The sequence below is a fragment of the Pongo pygmaeus genome, chromosome X (genome assembly GCF_028885625.2).
Source record: "Pongo pygmaeus isolate AG05252 chromosome X, NHGRI_mPonPyg2-v2.0_pri, whole genome shotgun sequence".
Taxonomy (NCBI): domain Eukaryota; kingdom Metazoa; phylum Chordata; class Mammalia; order Primates; family Hominidae; genus Pongo; species Pongo pygmaeus.
In genome coordinates this window covers 68991666-69014590 of record NC_072396.2, presented here as the reverse complement: position 1 = coordinate 69014590, position 22925 = coordinate 68991666, and the positions used below count along the sequence as shown (strand labels likewise).

General features: G+C 42.7%; 1 protein-coding gene across 4 annotated transcripts; it reads left to right on the top strand.

The window, feature by feature from the left end:
- The first annotated feature begins 3041 nt into the window (after positions 1-3041).
- VSIG4 (V-set and immunoglobulin domain containing 4) lies at positions 3042-21198 on the top strand. 4 transcript variants are annotated; one of them, XM_054473079.1, is made up of 8 exons: positions 3042-3189; positions 9144-9500; positions 10229-10510; positions 14847-14909; positions 15433-15482; positions 17807-17911; positions 20073-20094; positions 20319-21198. In XM_054473079.1, the coding sequence occupies exons 1-8, from the start codon at positions 3135-3137 to the stop codon at positions 20417-20419; spliced, it is 1035 nt and encodes a 344-aa protein (XP_054329054.1). In that variant the 5' UTR covers positions 3042-3134; the 3' UTR covers positions 20420-21198. The 4 variants fall into 4 exon arrangements, with proteins under 4 accessions (XP_054329054.1, XP_054329056.1, XP_054329057.1 ...); XM_054473081.1 differs by having other exon boundaries at positions 15433-15501; positions 17801-17911; positions 20435-21198; XM_054473082.1 differs by lacking the exon at positions 10229-10510 and having other exon boundaries at positions 15433-15501; positions 17801-17911; positions 20435-21198.
- Positions 21199-22925: the final 1727 nt, after the last annotated feature.

Sequence of the window (22925 nt, the reverse complement as noted above, 5' to 3'; positions counted from 1 at the left end):
ACCTGACCTTTCAACCTTTGTCTAGAAAGGTGGGATATGGGGGTAGAAATAGACACAGAGCCACAGTGAACTCTGAATATTGGGCCTCAAAGGGTGTGAGTCGTTTTCTCTGCTGCTCACCCACATTCTGTGAACTCCTACCACATGCACATTATCATCTCATGAAGCACTGAGTTTGAAAATAAGAAAAAGGTGGACCCCTTGAATTAAAGTAACTATCCATCGCTCTCCTCTTCAACCACTTCATCTTGTCTGGCTCATGCCCTGGTGCATGGAGGATCAAAGGTACAATTTTTTGAAACACCAACTTGGATGGCAAATTACACTTCTGTCATTTATCAGTTGTGTGACCATGGGCAGGTTCCACGGTACCTCCAGACCTCAGTTCTCTCAATAAGGAAAGGTTATTCATAATGCCTTCCTTGTGAGGTAAGGCCCAGGGATAATGTGCACAGCACAGAGCAGGAGTTCTACAAATGGTAGTTTTAGTATCACTTTACCTGGGAAGCCTTCCCACGCTACTATTTCCTTCACTAAATACTGCCCAAACCACAAGTTTTACAGCTCAGTTAATAATTCACCTTGTATTAGTGGTTCATATGTGTTTGTCTTTCCTTTACACTAAAATCTCACTTATACAGGGACCATATTTAACATTTCTTTTCTCTCCCTCACAACATCCAGAAAAGATCTGGAACTATTGCAGAAGTGGTCATTAAAGGTATGAATGAAGCAGAATAGTGTGTTACTTAACAGTATCATTTCTGGAGGCATATAGATAGGAGTTTGAATCTTGTCTAGGCACCCTCTATAAAAGTAAGTGATTTCACCATTCTGGGTTTTAGACACATTCGTAAAATGGGATCTATTGAATTCGTTCATTGAACAAATATTTATTGAGTGTCTTATATGCTAGGCACCATTTTAGGCACTGGAAATACAACAGTGAACATGACATACAAAAATTCCTGCCTTCAGAAGCCTTACATTCCAGTCTTACATTCTGGAGATGGACAACAACCAAGTAAGACAATAAATATACAATATGTCAAGTAGTGGTGGGCTCTATAGTGAAAAAGAAAAGTAGTGTAAAGGAGTATAGAGTGGTAGGGAGAGATACAAGAGTATGTGCAATAATACCCACCTGAGGGGTTGTAAGTACCATGGGAAATAACCCATGCAAGGTGCTGAATTCAGTGACTGGAAGAGTAAAAGATTTTAAATAGCAACTATCATTATATAGTTGTTATTGTGTGTATAGTATAGTTTGATTTTTATAAATCTGAGACGATACAAGCATCAAGTATAATTATGTTCATGTTACAATTAGGGAAGCTGAGGTTCAGAGAGATTTGACTTGTTCAAGATCTCAGAATGAAGTAGACACAGAGCCAGGCTTATCTCCAGGTTTCTGACTTCTCATCCAATTCTTTTACTAATCAAGAGGGCTACTGAGCCTACTGCAAGACTGGAAGTCTTTCCTAGCCTTAAGGTAATGTTGTGCATACTCCCCAGGACATTTCTTTATCTTCAGATCCAGGAAGTCCTAACAAAATGCAAGAGGTAGCTCAAAACATACACAATAACCTGGCCAGGCAGAAATTTACACCTGTCCAGTGGGCTTTTTAGTGGGGAAGGGGAGGTGTGTGTGTGTGTGTGTGTGTGTGTGTGTGTGTGGTGGTGGTGGTAGTGGTGATAGGGTGTTGGTTGAAAAATATCAAAGTAGGGTTCCCTGAAGTTCAGGGTTTCCTGAGTGAGGACCCGGTGGGAAAAAATGGCTAAAAGTTCCAGTGAGATGGAATGAGTGCAGTACTCAAAAAACAAGGAACACTCAGCCAAGGGGGATTGGGCCCTAGAGGCAGAGGTGATTGATAGAATTCCATGTAATAATGGGTCCTGAGATGCTGGAATGTCTCCTTAGCCCGTGCACAGCTCCAAATCATCTGTATGCAGCCACCCCTTGGCAAGTATGTTTCTTTATATTCCCACTTCCCATCTCTGCACAAACTCCTCCCTCCCCTCACCAAGTCCTTTCCTATCCCTCCAATCAAAAAGTAAACTAAGCTTAGATGTTACTTACAGTGCAGTATGAATTTTTGGGATGTAGTTGTGCTTTTGAAAGTGCTTACTGTTTCAAAACTTAGTAGACAAAGGGCAGTGCCAAACCTAGTTAGACTGCTGATGAAATTACAGTCACTCTGGGGCCTGTGAAGAGGAGCAATTTCTGGAGCAGTTGAGCTTTGCTAGGAGGCATAATATTACTCTCTTGTAGGTCAAGGGCCTGTACCAATTGGAAGTCAATGAAAAATTCAACCTAATAGAGCACACCACTAATGGGCTACTGCACTGGAGGCTAGGCTTAAATTTCCCTTAAAAGAAGTAAAAAATAAATTCCTTATGAAAAAGCACAGAGAACATTAATGAAAATGAATTCTCCCTTACCATCAGAGAGGTGGAGCCATTGTAGAAAGTGATTCAAAGAGCTTCCCCAATATGAGATATGAGGCATATTCACCCATAACAGCCTTATCCATTGGCTTGTCAATTATTCAAGCTTTGATGTGTAGAAAGCCCTTTAATACACTAAGCTCTTGTACTCTTAAGCCCAAAAGCACCCCAGGCCCAACACCCTGTCTATTTGCATAGGCTGCACAGGCAAGGGTTAACAGTACAACTAATGACAATTGGATAGGCCAGCAAAGTTGATCTCTTCTCCCTGTGCTCACTACAAAGGAAAACACCCGCATACTGGAGTGAGAAGACTCATCCCAAAGGTCGCCCCCACAACCTCTGAATCTTGTGGAGGAGACTCAAAATAAATACAGCCTGGGAGATCAAAGACCAGAAAGCCCCATTGGCTCCAGGGAAAGTCAAGTCAACACCCTAGCAGGGGGAAGAATTGCTTCACTCACCCTGGAACCTCCAACCCCAGGGAGATGGGGGAAGGGGGGCACCCCACATGACCTGTGCTGAAATAGGGAAGGAAGGGGAATGTGTGATGGGACTAGGAGTTTGAGTGAGAGATATAGGGAAGGAAGGGAAGTAAGCAGGCACAGACGCTGGCGGCCACCAGAAGTTTGAGCCTCTTTGGTAGCAGGAGGCTGGAAGAAAGGACAGAAGTGGCTCTGGCTGTGATGGGGATCTTACTGGGCCTGCTACTCCTGGGGCACCTAACAGTGGACACTTATGGTAAGGCAGAAAGTGGGGGCCTGGCTGCCATTGCTGGCTTAGGCAAAAGGCTAGAGGGTTGGTGTTTAATGTCTACTAAGGAAAGCCTATTCCTACTGGGCAGGTGAGTTTTCTCAGCCAAACTCTGCAGGTTCGCTCAGCCTTGAGCAAAATAGATGGACATAGTTGAAGGCTGCTGAAGAAGCCAGAAGGCAAGTTTGGGCAGAAATTGAAAAAGGATTTTTCTCTTGGAAAACATCTGCATGATTTTCTAGGGCTTGTATCTCAGGGGCATCAAGAAGGTTCCCAATGACATCCGAATTTTTCCTCCATCTGCTGCCTCTCATCTAAAATTCTACAATTGGACTTAACCACTCTGCCTCCAAGCTTTGTCCTCTGTTAAAATTTACAACCCCCGAAGAAGGAGTGTTTTCTAAGAGTTGGATAGGACTATAGAAGTAACCTATACCACCCTTCATTGTCATGAATAAGTGCTCAGAAACATCCAGTAGTGATTGAGATTTCACTGTTTACTACCTCCCCAGACCATCTAGTCTATCCAGGAGCAGCTCCAACTGTTAGAAAGTTCTTATTTTCGTTTAACGAAATCCAGTTCCCTCTGACTTCCATCCAAAAGCCCCAGCTTTGCTTCTTGGGGCTACACAGAACATAGATGCTTCCTTGCCCTGTGATAGCCCTTCAAAGGCCTGAGGACAAGTACTATGTCTCCTTGACTCTTCTCTCCTCCAAACTGAACAGCCCCAGCTTTTTCAACTAGTCTTCATAGGACTTGGTTTCTTACCCATTCCTGGGCTAACTCTCTTCCCTATAGACATGACTCAATTTGTCTGGGCTATTTATGGGCTGGATACAAATCCCAAAGGAGGATGGACTATTCCATAGTGGCATTATTTCCTTGGAGTTTGGGAAGCTCCATCCTCATCTACACTCCTGAGAAGTGAGATGGATTTTCAGGAAACTCAACCTGGGTAACAGTTAAGTGAGATCCAATATAGGGTAAAGGGGGTTTTTGCTGCTTCCCTATTATCCCTAGAGAAAAAGGCTGGATAGGTGTTAGCTTGGTGTCACTTGTGAGGTCAGAAAGAATCCAGCTTTCCATAGCTGACTCTGATTAGGTTACCCTATCCTGGGGCTCTATGACCCATCAGACTCTGGAACCTCAGAGTTAGAAAAGACTCTGAATTAAGTCAACCAAGAGAAAAAATAATTTGCCCCCAAGCCAAAGAGCATTAGTGGCAGAGTTAATGCTCCTGAAAAAATATTTTTCTTTCTATAACTACCACATTTCCATTCTCTAGCAGGTTTTATAATGTATCTCTCTACCTTCTCCAAGTCTGTTGGTTTGAGCTAGGGCTCAAGCCTGGGGCTTGAGGGAGCATTTTAGAAATGTTAAATTTAAATCCTGTGTTTGTGTGTCTGTGTATGTGTGTGTGTGCATTCGTGTGTGTGTGTGTGTGTGAGAGAGAGAGAGAGCACTCATGTGTCTTGCTCCTTCCCCAGCCTATGAGCTTTTCCAGACCTGGAAGCAGACCTTCCATTTGTATACAGGTTCTTACACCATAGACCTGAGGCTCAGGTTATGCTGAGCTGCAAATAATACCTTCCCTCTCCCTGGACCTCATTGTTCCTAGCCCATCTGTACAGTGAGGAGGTTGACTTGACTGGCCTTAAAGGGGTTTCTCAGCTGGACAGCTCTGTGGGACTGCAGCTTCACTGCTAAAAAGCCTGTAGGGGCCAGAATAAGCTGCTAGCCTCTTCCTGTGGGGCTAAGAGATACGTCAAGATAATCAAAATTTAAAAAATTTCTAATATTCACATTTTATATACATTTTAAACATTTCAGAAACATCTTATAAACATCTATTATATAAGTTAAACCTCCATCCAGGAGGCATTCCAGGAAAGGGAGAGAAGCCAGTCACGTGGGGGAATGGGATAGAGACATGGAAAATGTCACCCTCTTTGTGATGATGGGAGGAAGGGGATTCAGAAAGAGAGCTAGAATGGGTCTTATAAAGGAGCACACACCTAGCAAATTCAACCTTTCTTTTCTTCAGTACCATTACACAGGCATCAGACATTTGCTTTTATAAGGCTGGGTCTCAGGACCACATTAAGCTCAATACTGTTCCCTCTTTCTCAAGCCAAATCCTCCTTCATCAAAGCTCCTTAAGTCAATATCCAGCCGTGGTCTTTCTCCTGAGGAAGGCCAATATTTGAAGGAAATCCAAACATTTCCTGAGGGAGGAGAGCAGGGCTCTGGAATTATGGGAAAGATTTTTCAGAAAGCAGCTGGCAGATGGGGGCATTTTTTTTCAGACAATCATGGGATAATATCTAACCCTTGGATAACACCCAGAAGCCATGTCAGGTAGGCCCAGGTAAAAGGTTGCTGGTTTCAATTTTGACTGACAGTTTAATAAGTTAAGAAGGTAAGAAAGCAGTGTAGCTTCTGAAAACCTGTATTCTAGGCCTCCAGACTTAGCTTTGACCTTGCTATCCATGTGACTTTGAGTAAGCATCTTCCTATCTCTGGGCTTCAGCTTACCCATAGGTACCATAAGGAAATGCAACTAAGTGATTTCTAAAAGCTCTTCCAGCTATGCCATTCCAGAAGGCTCCAAATTCCATCCTCTTTGGTACCTCAACCCCTGTTATACCAAGTGGCTTGTCATTTGGTGGTTTTGAGGTATCCATAATGGGCACAGTGTTCTGCCATGAGGTGGGGGGTTTCCTGAAATGGTTTTTTCATACTCAATCTTCCAGGAAAATCAGGAGTATTGCTTAATTTGGCCAACATTTTACATTGGTTGCCAAAACAGCCCTGTTATTGGAGGCACGGGCTGCTGTGTTCTCTCTGGCTGCCCTACAACCCACAGACAACCTAGTACCTGCCCATAACTCAGTAGATTATATCAGACAGGAGAGAGTGGTTCCTTACCTTACCGTGTGGTGACTTCTCCTTCATGTCAATATTAAAGAGCTGACAATGTTCCAACCTAATGAATCTGTTTATCCAGGAAATGACATATTGAAGACTGCTATAGGATAGGAATAATTTAAGACAAATACAAGAAGTTTCACTTAGGGCATCAGACAAGACTGACATTTATCCAGCACCCACTGAATGCCAGCCATATGCTAGGTGCTTTCACATGTATAAACTCATTTAACCTTCACAATTATCCTCCATAGAATCTTTATTATTACTTCCACTTTACTGATAATGACTTGAAGTTCAGATAGGTTTAGTAATTTACCCAAGGTCACACAGAGAGATATGTGGTAAGGCAGACCTTGCGCTTAGATCAGTGTTATTCCTACTACATCATACAGTCCTTCATTACCTTCCTGCTCTCATTAGGGGCTCCTACTTGATTCTAGGGGAACTACAAGGAAAGGTAGAAGATACAAGTCGGTGGTATTGTGGTTTACTTCACTTTGGAGATCAGAGAGCATGAGGAATAGTACAATGTCATTTTTCTTGTGATGTCCTGTACCCATAATCCAGTCTCTCTTTATGCAACTAATGAAGCATGAGGAGGAAGAGGAGATAAGATTAAGAAAAAGGAGAAGGAACAAAAAAGGAACGGAAGCATAATGGAACAATGAGTAGAAGAAATAAAGGAGGAAGAAGGGAAAGGAAAAAAACAGTAAAAGGGGGAAAAAAACATGCCATTTTGGGAAGTCTAGTTACCAACTCTGTCCTATTCATTCTGGGATGGAGGAGTCAAGCCTGACCTACTTCCAGAAGTGATTTTCAAAACTGAGAAATTGAGACTATCTAGCAATTTTCTTGATAGGCCAGACTGAGCTTTGTGAGAATTTCCAGCAAATTCCCAGGGAGGAAAAATACAAGCCAGGCCTTGCAGCTCCCCTAAGGTCAGAAGGAAGACATGCATATGCATAGACAAAGGCATTTTCAACTCACAGCAGAATGCTGCTTTGTTGCCCAAGAGGGGAATGTGAGAATGCTTTTCACTGAAGAGGAGGGACATTGGGAAAGTCCAGAGGAAGATTAATGGGAATAGCCTATTAAACCAAGAGGCTCACAGTTTTCACGGGGTTTAAGCATGGTATGTTTGTGCTTGCATGTGGCCAAAAATATGTATGGGCATGTATGTCCATGATGATGAAAAGCTGTATCTGCAATCACATGGAGGTGTGAACTATCTATAGCACAGTGAAACCCACTACCTGGTGAAAATTCACCACCAGCTGGATCATATAATTATATAACTTCTATTTCTATTATAGTCTATTAACACTGGACCACCTAAGATTAGAAGGGACCTTAAAGAGCAATGCTAAGACCCAAACAAAGCCTAGAACTTCCCCCAGACAGTTTATCCATCCACAGACAGCTCTGATTAATCACAAAGTTTATTTTAAGGCAAACCATCCGTTCTGCGATGCGAAAAGCAGAAAAGAATAACATAAAAAGAAATAGAATTAGGAAAATAGAGCAAACCAAAATCTGCCCCTCTTGTATTCCCATTCGTAGGTCTGAGTTCTGCTCTCTGCCAAATTCGAAGCATTCCAGAGAGTATATAGTGGATCTAGCAACATGGACTTAAGTTTATTTATTCTTTTCTACTCAAGGGCTTTTTCTTGACTAAAATATGCTATTGATGTTCTAAGAGTCCCTGGTGAGGGCAAAGGCTAGAGGCTTGATTTTAGTATCTCTATTAACAGAAGTCCTGATGCTGGACAGTACATTCTGGGAGTTAGAAAACATACACTCAACCCATCCAAAAGATGTCATCTTCCATCCACTTGACTGAATATTGGTAATTCTAGGCTCATTAAAAGGTTTTTATTCAGGAATACCTCATATCTTTGAAACCACCTCTCTTAGGAGAGACATGAATATATTGCCGAAATATACCCACCCCACACTCCTGGCCCCAGCTAAATAAGACAAAAAATCTTCTAAATAAGAGCTTATGGATGGAAAATTCTGATGGGAGGCAATGGCTGTTTCAACATCCCCGCCTCCTTCCCCCACCCCCACCCCCATCCCTAAGGGTTTCCTTCTCAAGTACGCCAAGGAGCAATCTCCCATTGCTTCTATCACCACCCCTACTACAGCCAGCTTCAGGATTTCACTCAGAACCTTTTCCTCTCTAGACCAAAAATGGATGCAATCTTTTCCCCCTCAAGATGAAATTTTCCTATGTATCCTTGCTAAGAACTAAGAGAAACCAAAAGGAAAATAAACAAAAGATATCAGAAAAAAAGTCAGGTTTACAAAGTGCAGGTTTCGAATTTAACAATAGCTAATGATTTTGTTAAACAGGAATATATATCCAGACTTCTTCCTCACACTTGATTCCACCCTCAGTATTTCCTTTTGCCTGTCTTCCAGAGAACAGCTTAGGGTTGGGACCCCACTCACTGAGGATTTCTAAGGGAACAAGAGAAGATAACAGGGCAGAGGGCCCTTTCTTGCTGATCTCAAAAGCCTCCACGTTTCTCCAGGTGCAAATTTACACAAAATGAAATAGTCCAGACCCAAATGCTTAGCATTTTTGCTTCCACATCTCTTTTGGAAAATGTGAAAGGAAAATTTTTTCATGGATTTGCAGAACGACAGAGTTGATAGAATATCTAGAGCGCCTACCATCCAAACTCTCCACATTATAGATGAAGTAAATGAATCTTCCATGGTAAGAAGGTGACTTACCTAGGATCACCTTCATAGCAAGACAGTAACATAAAAAGGACTTGAAACTCACAAGATCTAAACAATGTTAAAGGCTTTCATTCTGAAGACTGGTTCTGATTGACGAGAAGGCTGGCAAAGAGCAAAAGGGCACAGGTACACAAAAGTGTGATAGAAAGAAAGTTGAGTGGTGTTTCTCAGAAACCTTTTGAGGTTTGTCACTGCCACCTTAGTTGCCAAGTAGGTATGCCATCTACGTTTGCTTCTTTCCTCTGTTCCGCCTCTTCAGGCCGTCCCATCCTGGAAGTGCCAGAGAGCGTAACAGGACCTTGGAAAGGGGATGTGAATATTCCCTGCACCTATGACCCCCAGCAAGGCTACACCCAAGTCTTGGTGAAGTGGCTGGTACAACGTGGCTCAGACCCTGTCACCATCTTTCTACGTGACTCTTCTGGAGACCATATCCAGCAGGCAAAGTACCAGGGCCGCCTGCATGTGAGCCACAAGGTTCCAGGAGATGTATCCCTCCAATTGAGCACCCTGGAGATGGATGACCGGAGCCACTACACGTGTGAAGTCACCTGGCAGACTCCTGATGGCAACCAAGTTGTGAGAGATAAGATTACTGAGCTCCGTGTCCAGAAACGTGAGTCACTATGGGGGTAGGAAAGCACTGATAATCAATGAATCAATAGTGGATGTAATTCTAGAAACGCCTGAAAAATCCAGAGGCCTTTGCTTATCTATACAGAGGCTCTCCACAGGTATATGTGCTTATCAGAGGAAGTGGACAGGCAGCGGATTCTTAGGGTCAGCATTCCCATGGTTAAATTTAGGAAGTGCTGGGAAGGGTTCCTGACCTGCAAATCTCTATCCCTTCGAGTGTCCCAGAAATGCCAGTATCCATAGACCAGTTACCCTCCTTGGGCTCTGGGCTTTACAACTCAAAAATGAGTATATTTAATTTGTAGATAGATGCTGATAGAGAAGCTCTGGGGAAAGGGAGGCAGAGGTTAGCCAGGATAAGTTTGCTTGCTGGACAATTTTACAAAGGTCTGGCCCTGATAATCCACAACTGCAGGTAATCAAAAGCTCTACTTGAGCCCCAGAACAAACTACATTATTTTTAAAGATCAGTTGATTTTTACTTCCAAGTGTTCCAAAACCCCAGGTAATACCAAAAAGTACCTACCTTCAAAGGAAGCCATTTTATTTGTATTGCCCTTTCCTTCCTATTTCCTCCAAAGTCAGAAGCCCCCTTTAGTTCCAGTTGCAGATATATGCATGCCCTTACGCCCAACAAGAATGATTCAGCCTTGTGGTCCCATATCCTTACGACTGCCCAGAGTTTCCTGTCTTGTCTTTTCTTTACAGTCTCTGTCTCCAAGCCCACAGTGACAACTGGCAGTGGTTATGGCTTCACGGTGCCCCAGGGAATGAGGATTAGCCTTCAATGCCAGGCTCGGGGTTCTCCTCCCATCAGTTATATTTGGTATAAGCAACAGACTAATAACCAGGAACCTATCAAAGTAGCAACCTTAAGTACCTTACTCTTCAAGCCTGCAGTGGTAGCTGACTCGGGCTCCTATTTCTGCACTGCCAAGGGCCAGGTTGGCTCTGAGCAGCACAGCGACATTGTGAAGTTTGTGGTCAAAGGTGAGCAGCCCTCTTTCCTGGTGAGCATCTTAACACACCAACTTGAACCAAAGATACCTCAAAAGGTGCCCTTATGCAAAAGAAGAATTGGGAGAGTAGGATCCCAGGCAGGCAATGCTCATACAATCACAAAGAAAAAAAAATTGGACTGGGGAAAACAGGGATAGAGACACTGCCTATCATGCCATTGGTTAAGTAGATAAAGACGGTAAAGGAAAGAGTGAGATTTACTAGCACATTGTATTTGCCAGATACAAAGTACAATAACTTGACACACATTTTCTCATTGAATCCCCACGACTGTCCCATGAGATAGTTATCATTACTCTTACTTTACAGAAGAGGAAACAATCAGAAAGGGGAATCTACTAGCCCATTGTCTCACAGCAAGGAAGTATAAATCTGGATTTGCACTCAGATTTCATGCTCTTCCTACTATGTCTGATTGTTTCTCATGGTTGAATCTATATCAGATCCTGGGCACCCTTTGAAAGCTGTTGTTTTTTGTTTGCGTGTTCTGTTTGTTTGGTTATTGTTTTGCTTGTTTGATTAGGCTTGATCTAATATATCTACATGCTTTCTTTTAACTTCCCTCCCCCACTTCATTGTAAACCCAAATACAAGTTCTGGTTGAAGTATCCTTGAAGATGGGCTCTTGTTAATCAAGATTTGACTATTCCTTACAGCACTGTCCTGGGAGCACTACAAACTATGCATATAAAGACTGTAAGCTGAGGCTTAAATGAAGAGTCCAGCAGTGATATGTCCAGATGAGTTTTCTTAGCTTTCAAGAGATCTCCTTGGAAAGAAAGACACCCCAACAAGGTTACCATTGCCCAAAACATGTTGGAAACTAACCGATTTTAGGGAATTTCCCTCAGAACTATCTGAAAATTATTATCTTCTGAGGATAGTTCTGTGTAAGGAGAGGGCATAAACCTAGCCCAAATGGCTTACTGCCATTTGGGCTAGGAGACTGATGTTGGTTTGAGACTCTTATGTTTGCCTGGAGGAATTTGTTTCCCAAAGTTAAGCTGTAGTGAGGATGTGTGTGCTGTAGATCATGGTTTGTTAGTTTTGGGAGGAACAAGAGTAGTCCGCCCTGAAAGTTATATGAACAGTGTCCCAGTTCTCTAAGTGCTGACAGTCTGGTCAAGCAGAGAGGGCAGGGCATGACCAGAAAATCCAAGAATGTATACTTCATAAAGAGACGAATTGAACATTCTTGCCTTTCTGTGAGTTACTTCTCATACCATCTAGGCAAGAACTTGCTCACAGTAAACCCGCCTGTTTATTCCTTCTCACAGTCAATGCTTATTACAGTGCTGTTAAGCAGGGCTCGCCATTGCCCCCTACTGATAGATAGGAAAACTGAGGCTCAGGGAAGTTATTTTCAGCCTTCCACTCTTCCCTGCTCTGTGAGCCAAGGTAATCTTTCCTGGCTACCTCTACCTGCCTCCTTGTCCACCCAACCTTGTCCCCTGAGTCTGACCCCGTTTCACCTCTGCCCTATGGAACTCTCAGCCCTTTCACCCTTCCACCTCACTCTGCACTGTTTTTATTTCTAGAATGTCTCTGGAGGCCCTGCTTTTGCTCATGTTCTTGGACTGCTGAGCTTTGCTGACAAACAAAACAAAACACAGATATGAATTGACTCCACTTTAATTTTATGCCCTGCGATATCTACTGCCTGCCCCCATGCCGTGTGTCTATCTATTTGCTTATCTTTGTCTCATTCCTCATAGCAGCTTTTCAGAACATTTCTACCTTATTTCAGGCCCCCAGCCTTGCTCCTAAAAGATAAGGTAACTTCCTTCCTCTGTAAGAAGGTCCAGGCCCTCTTCAGATGTGAATTTTATCAACTACCCTCCTCTCTGCCTTGATATTTCCCTATCCATTTCCTCTTGGCTCAGAGTAAGGTATGCTTTGCTCCTCTCCACAACAAGCCCCTCCTCCTGAACTCTTAACATCAGCTACTCCAATGCCCTGCAATACCCTTTATCCTCTACCTAAGCCAAATATATACGCATGTATAATATATATACATATGTCAGTGTGCAAGCCTAATACATACATATATATATATTATTTTTCAAAAATCTTTCTCTCCATCTGCCACCTCATCTCTCCTATGGTCACTACCAACCTTCTCACGAAGGTAACTTCCACCAGCTGAATCACTCAATTCATTCACCACAATATAACTTTGTAATTTGGGGTCATCATTAACCTCCATATCACCAAATCCCAAGACCTCTCCATTCATACTTTTCCTCCTCAACATCTCTGCAGCAGTGGACCCTGTTGGCCATTTTATCCTCCTCAATATTCTTTCAATCACTGCTATCAATTTATCTTGGTTCTTCTAAGACCTTCCTGAATGATCCTTCTGAGACACCTTTGTTGGCTCTTTTTTCATTCACTCCTTAATTGTAAATGTTCTCAAAGACTCAATTCTTATTCATCTCTGCATGTATTTCTATATTATCAAGAGATTTTATTTACTTCTGTGGCTTCAAATATCACCTGTAGTCTGATGACTCTCAAACCATAATATTATCTGTAATTTTTTTTTTTCCTGACTGCTAGATCCCAGTGTCTAGTTACCTTCTGGACAGCTTCATTTATAATTTCAGCTTGTTCAAAACTGAATGTACCTTTTACTCACCAAACCTGTTCCTCAAACCTGTTAGAAAACACAGCAGTACCTTTGACTCCTCCTTCTCTTTTACCTCGCATCGTCAAATAATCATCAAGATTACCAAGTGCTGTGAATTCACCTACTGAATCAGATACCTTATTAGGCTTTTTCTTTCTCTTCCTATACCCTCATGGTCTCATATTCTTTTTTAAAAAACAATTTCAGTCGTCTTCTAAATGTTCTCTCCATGTTCATACATTCTTACAAAATCATCAACTTATTCAATATTTATTGAGTATATATTTTATGTCACTAGATTATAAAATTCAAGAGTGCAGAATTCTACCTGTCTACTTCATTGCTGTCCTCCAGAGCCCAGCAAAGTATTTGGCACAAAGAAGACACTAGACACTAGATGAATACTGTATTTGTTAATGAATGGGAAAAATATGCTATTGCCTCACCTTTGAAAATCCTACCACACTGTTGTCAGAATTATTTCCAAAAAAAATAGACTGAACAATTTTTGCTTCCTTTCTCAAAAAGAAGTAAACCTTTCTCAAAAGGTGTAACCTTCTGTTACACCCCATGGATCCTTCCAACCAAAGAACAAAGCCCAAACTCTTTTAGTCTGTTTTCAGCCTACCTATCCAGCCTTATCTACTAGTATGTTTCGCCACATCTAAAACGGAGCATGCTGTTTCCTCTGCTAGCAAAAGGGAGGAGCTTATGGTTTTCTCATGTCTTTTCTGAGCAGGTACACGGCCCTGGGCTTGTATGTGGCCTCCTAGTTTCCCAGAACTGTGTCAGAACTCTTCAAAATCCCTATGGAAATCTTATTCCTCAACTGTTTTTAAGGCTATTTTGGTTAGTTTTTTTGTTTCTCTCACCTATTATCCATTGCCTCAGGCAGCTGTGTGACAAATGCTACCCCATCCCTGGGGAGAGGCTCTTAGCACTGGGTGACCAATAAAACAAGTCTTTTGAGTCAGGTCTTTCAGGGAACCACCAGACAGGCCAAATAATGGCAATTATTCAAAAATGAAGTTTGTTGGGCTCATTCCAGCACCTGGAATGGGGTTGTATGTTCAAGATTACCTCTGAAGTAGAAGGGGTAAGGGGACTAGGAGAAGTTAAAACAGCACAAAGCTTGCTGTTCTTACCAAAACTGGGATATTTTTATTCCATAAATCCTGTCTAAGGTGCTGCAAACCTTTGGCTATTTTGCAAAATTCTAATAAAAAAAAAAGTTGATTACATCAAATTTTGCATTATTTCACTGATGTTGTTAAAGGGTAAATTTCTGGAGGGTATTATGTCACCATTTTCACTGATGTCACCCATTGCCACCTTCTTTATGATACTTCCGAAGTTTCTCTCAAGATAATTAATTACTAGGTCTCAGTTAGAAGTTAGTAAAAATAGAATATATTTTCCCATCCAAGTTGACTGACTCTCTGAACTCTAGCTACAGTTTCCTTTGAGATCTATTAATCCTGAGTTAAAAACTCTGTCCTTGATTGATGTATGAAAGATGAACAAGCAACACAGGACTTACCAGCATCATGACAGAAGTGTTGAGGCAGGTCCAAGTATGGACCTGAATGGCCTTTACTTACTTCCTATTTCCCTAGGGCATTAAACTGTTCACCCAAGGGTACAAGGTCCCTTCAATCGGTTCCCTTTTCCTTGCAGACTCCTCAAAGCTACTCAAGACCAAGACTGAGGCACCTACAACCATGACATACCCCTTGAAAGGTGAGTTTTACTAGGGTTTGAGGAAGTAGTAGAGGTTCAAAATGGTGTCATGGTAGCCAAGGAAGGAATCACAATGCCATTGAATGGCTAATAAACAGTCACTTGGTTCCTCAGAGAGAACATAGCAGTAAAGGAATGGAAACAAAAGAAAGGTAACAATGATGAATATATACTCTTTTTTTGTGAAAACTTCTGAGGCAAAAGGAAAGAGAGAGTTAGAATACTCCCATTGGAAATACAAAAAAACAAGAACACTAAATTCTATTCTGCTCCTAGTTTGACTTGCTGTGTGACTTTGGGTATATTACCTCCCCTCGATGGGAATTCTTATCACTGCCCACACCTAACAGTAAGAAATGAAGATGCCTCATCTCGTGGTACTAGTGGTTGATAACATGGTCAGGCACCCTGCAAAGTACAGCACAAATGGCCAGAGAAGGACTCCAACCTTTTCAACCATCTCCTATCTCTCAACTTTTTGATAGAAGAGAGACATCTCTGACCCTATTCTCTATATTCATAGCAATATCTACAGTAAAGCAATCCTGGGACTGGACCACTGACATGGGCCAGGTAGGAACATTGTCAGGATTTCTATGTTTTCTTCTTAACTCTAAGCTTTGTGACCAAAACTTTCCCTTATGCACACTGTTCTACAGCATTGAACTCTGCAAATCATTACCTGCTATGTGCCAAGCAATGGTCAAGGGCACTGAGGATGGGTAAAGTGGGTGGGATGTAGAGAGAGAGATACAGATCCAGGGATGAGCAAAGTCAGAGTGAGGTTAAGGGGAGTGATAAATGTGTCCTTTATTTAGTTCTGTGTTGTCATAGTAATATACTTTCCAAACATTCTGAGCAAGAATACGGATAAGGACATTATGACATCATCACCTCAGCCAGGTAAGGATAATGGCAGAGTGTCATTGCTGGAGCTCTTAACCAGGGCTCTTCAAGCCGCTTGAAGCTGATTTCTGATTCCTCCAAGGCCTTGAAAATTCCCAAGTCAGGGTCTCAGAGATTCAAATCCCAAATAAATCTTTTGTGTTTCACCTGCATCTGATAGTCAGTTGGTATGCATTGACATGACTACACTGACTGTTGAAATAATAGAACACTCTCACACTAATTGATAATTAGCTGCTCCCCTTAACCCCTGAGCCCTCCATTATTACCTGGGGCTGCCTTGTCCCATTCCTCAGAACTCTCTAGACCACCCCCATGGTCATGCAACAAAAGGTATACCAAGGAATCTCTAAGACTCCAAGTCTACAGTACGCATTTGTTGTGATTGGTTGGAATTAAATAGTTTGATAACTATCACTCCTGGTACTCATTCTCTGCCTGTGTATAATTGAGAGAATGGACTTCCAAATGCTCTTTGTACCTCTCCATTCCTGATTGCAGAGCTTTTTGGCTATCCCTGGGCAGCACTCAAACCTGTTTTATGTGCCACATTTGCATCGCCATCTTTGGCTTCAAGATTTCCATAGCTCCATTCTTCTCCCAGAAGAACATCTATTGGGAGAAGAGAAGTTAGAAAATGCCTCATAGGGAGTTGGTTTGGAAAAATGAGAAAATAACCTTGGGCAAAGTCTAAGTTCTTAGATGTTGGGTCTGCGCCCTATTTTCTCTACCAAGTTTTTTAGTACTTGACTCTCTTCAAAAGAGAATATTTCTTCGATTTGTACCAGCTTATAACTTGAATTCTCTCAGTTCCAACAAGACACTCTGAGGACCACAAATACTGGATTCCTAGGACACGATATCTTACAGTCTCATGAAAACAAGCCAGTTGCAGCAACAAATCCTAAGTACACTGAGGTTCCTTTCCTCACGCCTCTCTCTATCCCCCCTGACCTAGCCTCTTAGATTCAGAATATTATAGCTAAAAGTGCTTTAGACATCATCCAATCTTTTCATTGAACTTATGGGGCAACTAAGGCCTAGTGACAGTCAAAGTTTTGTCTAAGGTCACTGTATTCATTTTTCCATGGCTGCTGTAAAAACTAACCCCAAACCTAGTATCCTAAAACAGCATAAATATATTATCTTCCACTTCTGGAAATAAGTCTGACACAATTATCACTGAGCTAAAATCAAACTGTCAGTCAGCAAGGCTGTGCTCCTCTTGGAGGGTTTGGAGAAGAATTAATTTCCTTGTCTGTCTTTTCTGGCTTCTAGAAGCTACCCACATTCCTTGGCTCATGGACCCCTTCCTCCATTTTCAAAACTAACAATGTAGCATTCTCAAATCTCTACTCCTTTTTACTATGTAAACTAACATACTGACAGGTTCCGGGAATTTAGATGTGAATATCTTTAGAGGACCATTATTCTTCCTACCATAGTCATACAGCAAGTAAATAACAGATCTAGGACTGGAAGCCAAGTCCAGTTGATTCTTTCAGCTTTTAGGCATAATGGGAATATGTGTTTCAAGTGGCTCAGTGGAAATATGTTTTGAGAAAGAAGGAAGCTGGGGACTTGACCAGAGAGTGTGATGGGAAGAATCTTTGTGGCTAGAAGTAACTGACCAGAATCTTAATAAGGTATGTAGCATTTTTGGTGAAGCTGGAAAGTCAGGATATTATTTTCTTTTTTCTAAGGGAAGGTGAAAACCTGTCTTGGCCCTATAGAAAGCATGGACAACTAGCTCAAATGCCCAGGCCAATCAGCCCACCAGTGAATCTGGAAAAACCTGTTTACACATGGCATCTCTTTCTCAAGTCTTTCTCATGGGACTGAAGTTTTGTCTCTCTGGCTAGCTAAGAAGGTTAGGAGAATATGGAAAATGAAAAAGAAAAAGGCCTGGCCTAGTCTGGGCTGTTCCTTAGAGTTTTTGTTTCTGGCCTTATTTTCAACCAAATACCACTTGATCTTGTTTTACCCTCCAGGAAAGAGCCTGCCTGTCTTTGCTATCATCCTCATCATCTCCCTGTGCTGTATGGTGGTTTTTACTATGGCCTATATCGTGCTCTGTCGGAAGATGTCCCAACAAGGTTAGTGATGAATATGAGAAGGTGGCTTTGGCTCATTTATTCTTTCTGTCAGTATACTTGAGCCTAAATTCTGTATCAAGCATTGTGTTAGGCACTTCAAGAAGCTCCCGGCCTAGTTTGGGAGTTAAGGTTGGGGTGCAGGGAGGCAGATGTTCGAGCAAACATTGGCATAAGACTTATGGCACTAAACGTGCTAGTCTTTGGTACTCAGTCAAGTACAGCCATCTTTCTAACGAGTCAACTTGTAATGATGCAAAAGAAGGAGAAGTCACAATCCCTGACCTCAAGTTGCTCACAATTTATTTAGGAGATTCAAGGTAGAAACATGGGGTTTATCGATAACAATACATAGCAATAGAGGCTATGAGCTCAAAAACTAGAGAAGACAATCAATGTTAAAGGGATCCAGAGGAGAAGAGAGTAACTTAAGGCTTGAGTAATTAGCAAGGGATTTCAGAAGGAAGAATATCTTAGACCACATTTTGGAGGATGAAAACAATTTGTAAGGAGACAGTATTTCAGGAAGAGAGAACTACTTCAGCATAGTTGTTAGGGCCTGAAAGACAACTGAGAGTGGGGTCATCAATAAAGAAAACTTCTGTAGATGGGCAACAGGGAAGTACAATGGGAAATGAAAGCTTATTCCTGATTATAGAAGGCCTTAAATGCCAGGTTAAATAATTTGGACTTTCTTCACCAGGCCTTGCAAGGGCACTAAAAGTTACCAAATTTTTCAAGCATGGAAGTGGCATAATGACAGCACAGTTGTCAGAGCCATTTAAAAACTATGAACCAAGCGAGAGGAAAAAAATTGGGATGCTTGTTTCTAAAAGAAAAAAATACTAGCTGTCTCTCAATGCCCAGTGCACTAGTCATTTTGCCTAGCATCAATTTGTCTTATTCTCTGTAGTATCTCTTACTCCCAAATAGCCTGGTTACTACCATGGGTCTGATGGATTTCCATCACCAGAAGGGAGCCTTGAGTATCTCCTTCTCCCAGTTTCAATTATAAGCTCTGGCTTTTGCCAGTTAGCATGGCTATCACCATGAGGCTGAACTTGATAGCACATGACTACAAACCCCAGGGGCACTAAAATGAAAGTATTCGCATATAGTCTTGATGAGGCTGGGCATAAACGGTAACCACATTAAATTGTTTCTCTCTCAAAAACCTTCCATGGTTTCTTATGGCCCAGGGGATAAAGGTCAAAATGTAGCATTCTATTCAAGTCTCTCTGTGATGTGGCTCTAGCCAGCTTTCTCAACCCACCACTTCCTTATACCTAGTCTCATTTCCAAAAACTTCTCTTTCCTATCTCTATATAAGGGAGACAGCCTCAGAGCATCAATTTAATTTAACATAATTGCTGAGCACCTATTGTGTGACAGGTGCTGGGCATATTAAGATGAAAAAGACACGACCCTTGCAGTACAGGTGCTCATAGGCCAATGGGAGAGTAAGACACAGAAATGCAGGGCTCTACCATAAGGCAAAAGTCCTGTGGCTTCCCTTGTTTACTTTGTTGTCATTTAATGCTTGCATTTCCAGTTGCATCCCTGAAAAATTATAAGCACCTAGAGGGCAGTACCAAGAAATATCTGTCTTTGCCCCAACCTAAGCCTTTGAGCCTGTATGGAATATAGGACACTCCTCCTCCACAGACACTAGGGGGCAATGGTAACCAATACCATGGTTTTTCCCGGTTATATGGTGGGGGTGAGTGCATTTGGGAATGTCTTGGGTAACGACCATCAGCATCAGGCTAATCCAGCCCCTTCTTCCTGGTATGTGGCCTGACAGTCAAGTTTCCCACAAGGACTCTCTGGGGATCCTTGGGGGAGATTCCTGGGTAAAGAGCAAGTCCAGTTCCAGTGCCCTCCCCCAACCCATACCGAGAAACTGCTCCAGCCCAATATCCTGAGTCCAAGATGACAAAAAGGATAGTGACCAAATGTGCTTCCCCTTCTTTTACCTGATAAATTTGCATCTCTGTGTTTCAATTCACCTCCCCAATACCTCCCAGTTGTTGGAAAGCTGAGACATATTAAAATCCCCTCCTCTGTACCCTTCCCTCATCTTTTGACTGGTACCCAGGATCCATGCTTGACCTTTGTCCACTTGCCATGAAAACTTCTGACATGATTCCTCCTTCTTTTCTAGAGCATGTCTATGAAGCGGCCAGGTAAGAAAGTCTCTCCTCTTCCATTTTTGACCCCGTCCCTGCCCTCAATTTTCATTACTGGCAGGAAACATGGAGGAAGGGGGATGTGGCACAGACCCAATCCTAAGGCCGGAGGCCTTCAGGGTCAGGACATAGCTGTCTTCCCTCTCTCAGGCACCTTCTGAGGTTGTTTTGGCCCTCTGAACACAAAGGATAATTTAGATCTATCTGCCTTCTGCTTCCAGAATCCCTGGGTGGCAGGATCCTGAGAATTAATTGGCAAGAATTGAGGCAGAAGGGTGGGAAACCAGGACCACAGCCCCAAGCCCCTTCTTATGGGTGGTGAGCTCTTGGACCATAGGGCGCATGCCAGAGAGGCCAACGACTCTGGAGAAACCATGAGGGTGGCTATCTTCGCAAGTGGCTGCTCCAGTGATGAGCCAACTTCCCAGAATCTGGGCAACAACTACTCTGATGAGCCCTGCATAGGACAGGAGTACCAGATCACCGCCCAGATCAATGGCGACTACGCCCGCCTGCTGGACACAGTTCCTCTGGATTATGAGTTTCTGGCCACTGAGGGAAAGAATGTCTGTTAAAAATGCCCCATTAGGCCAGGATCTGCTGACATAATTGCCTATTCAGTCCTTGCCTTCTGCATGGCCTTCTTCCCTGCTACCTCTCTTCCTGGATAGCCCAAAGTGTCTGCCCTGCCAACACCGGGGCCCCTGGGAGTCACTGGCTTTGCCTTAGAATTTGCCAGATGCATCTCAAGTAAGCCAGTTGCTGGATTTGGCCCTGGGCCCTTCTAGTATCTCTGCCAGGGGCTTCTGGTAGTCCTCTCTAAATACCAGAGGGAAGATGCCCATAGCACTAGGACTTGGTCATCATGCCTACAGACACTATTCAACTTTGGCATCTTGCCACCAGAAGACCAGAGGGAGGCTCAGCTCTGCCAGCTCAGAGGACCAGCTATATCCAGGATCATTTCTCTTTCTTCAGGGCCAGACAGCTTTTAATTGAAATTGTCATTTCACAGACTAGGGTTCAGTTCTACTCCTACACTGTAAGTCTAATGTTCTGACTCTTTCCTGGTGTTCAATAAATATCTAATCATAACAGCAACTTCAGTCGTGTTGGTCTTCTCTCACAGTATGGTAGGACCTACTAAAAGTAATTAAAGTGAGACTAGTTAAGATGGCTGGGGCTCGAGAATATGGATGTTGCTTTTGCTTTTTTGGTCTTTCCCCTTCCCACACATGCCACTCCTACTTCACTCCACTGGTAAGCCCAGCTGGAGAACAGTGAATACTTGATTGAACAGTACTCCCCTGGCTTCCATTATCCCATCTGTCATCCTGCCAGGTACACCTGGATGATTCTTCCCACATCAATTGGAAGCCTAAGAAAGAAAAAGTCCTTCTGTCTCAGGGGACTATGAATGCAGAAATGAAGGGATTTCCTTCTTTCCAAAGTATGGATGCACCACTCCCAAGGATTTCCACTTCTTTGAATCTTAAAATCTTGGGGGTAGTTGCATTTTTCACGTGTTATCTTCCTTAGCTCCTGGCCCCTTCTTACAATGTGAGGTGGGGATAAGAGCAAAAAAGCCTTTCTCTTCAAGGAGGAATAGGGCGAGGAGTGTGTGTGTGTGTGTGTGTGTGTGTGTGTGCGCGCGTGTGTGTGTGTGACAGAGAGAGAGAGAGAGAGTTTGTATGTGTACGTAAGTTCCTACACCTTTAAATCAGGCTCCCCTGTGAGGACCTGTTCTGACCCAGGTCAACACAGTTTTCTTTTCTCCATGTAATTAATGTCAAATCAACTTCTGCACTCTTCAAGGAAGCTGCCATGTTGCTACTTCTGGTTCCCATGCAGCCCCTAGGTCAGCTCATGTTTCACAAGGAGCTGCTCCCCTTTTGCAATGATTACAGAGTAGTACACGAAAGTAACAAAAAGGAGTCCTCCACTTCACCACCACCCAACATGCCAAATCCAGGGTAAAAACCTCAACGTTTTCCTCATTCCAGACACTAGTTTCTCCTAGTTGGCGAAAGGAACAACTCTTTCTTCCCCATCGTGCTTACAAGCCTCTGAAATAGGGCCTCCACCCAGGGGAAACCTCAACTTCCTTCATGAAACAACTCTGCGTCCAGACCCTACAGCCTTTGAAAATACCCATTATCTTTCCCTACTACCCGTAGAAAAATGAGTTTTAGGTGTTGGGAAGAGAATCTTGGTTGCCTTTTCACTGGTAAGAGGAGCCACACATCCAGGGACGCTGCTCCATAAGAGCTAAGGACTCCCAGGGATATCTCAAAGTCATTCATCTTAAAGAGCCTAGAGATCACTGATTCTAATACTCCCATATTAGAGATGAGACAATGAAGCTCAGAGAGGAAGAAAAACACAGTTAGTGGTAGAAAGGAGAACAAAAGTCAGGCCTGTGAACTCCTCAATGCATATATTTATTGCAGCATCTGGATCATCTTTGCCTCAAAACTGAGAATACTTTTAAATACAGGACAAGCTAGTAAAGAATTCCTGTGTAATAAAGATAGTCCACAGCTGCAGAGGCTAAACAAAAATGAGATGATAACATGGGACCTTTCTTAGGCAGATGGCTGGTTGGGGAAAGTAGATGAGTGAAAAGAGGAAAAGATCTCCAGAAGAGAGGGAAGGTATAAAGTTTCTCTAGGACAGTTTCCCAAATCGTGCTTCACTGGACATTGACACAGGAGAAGGCTGTGGGGGAAAAGAAAATTCATGATCAGATAGGTATGGCAAATGCCTCATTCTATGGTTTCCTCTTTGAGAGTCTCAATGCAACATTAGACTATTAAAGGCTCTGAAAA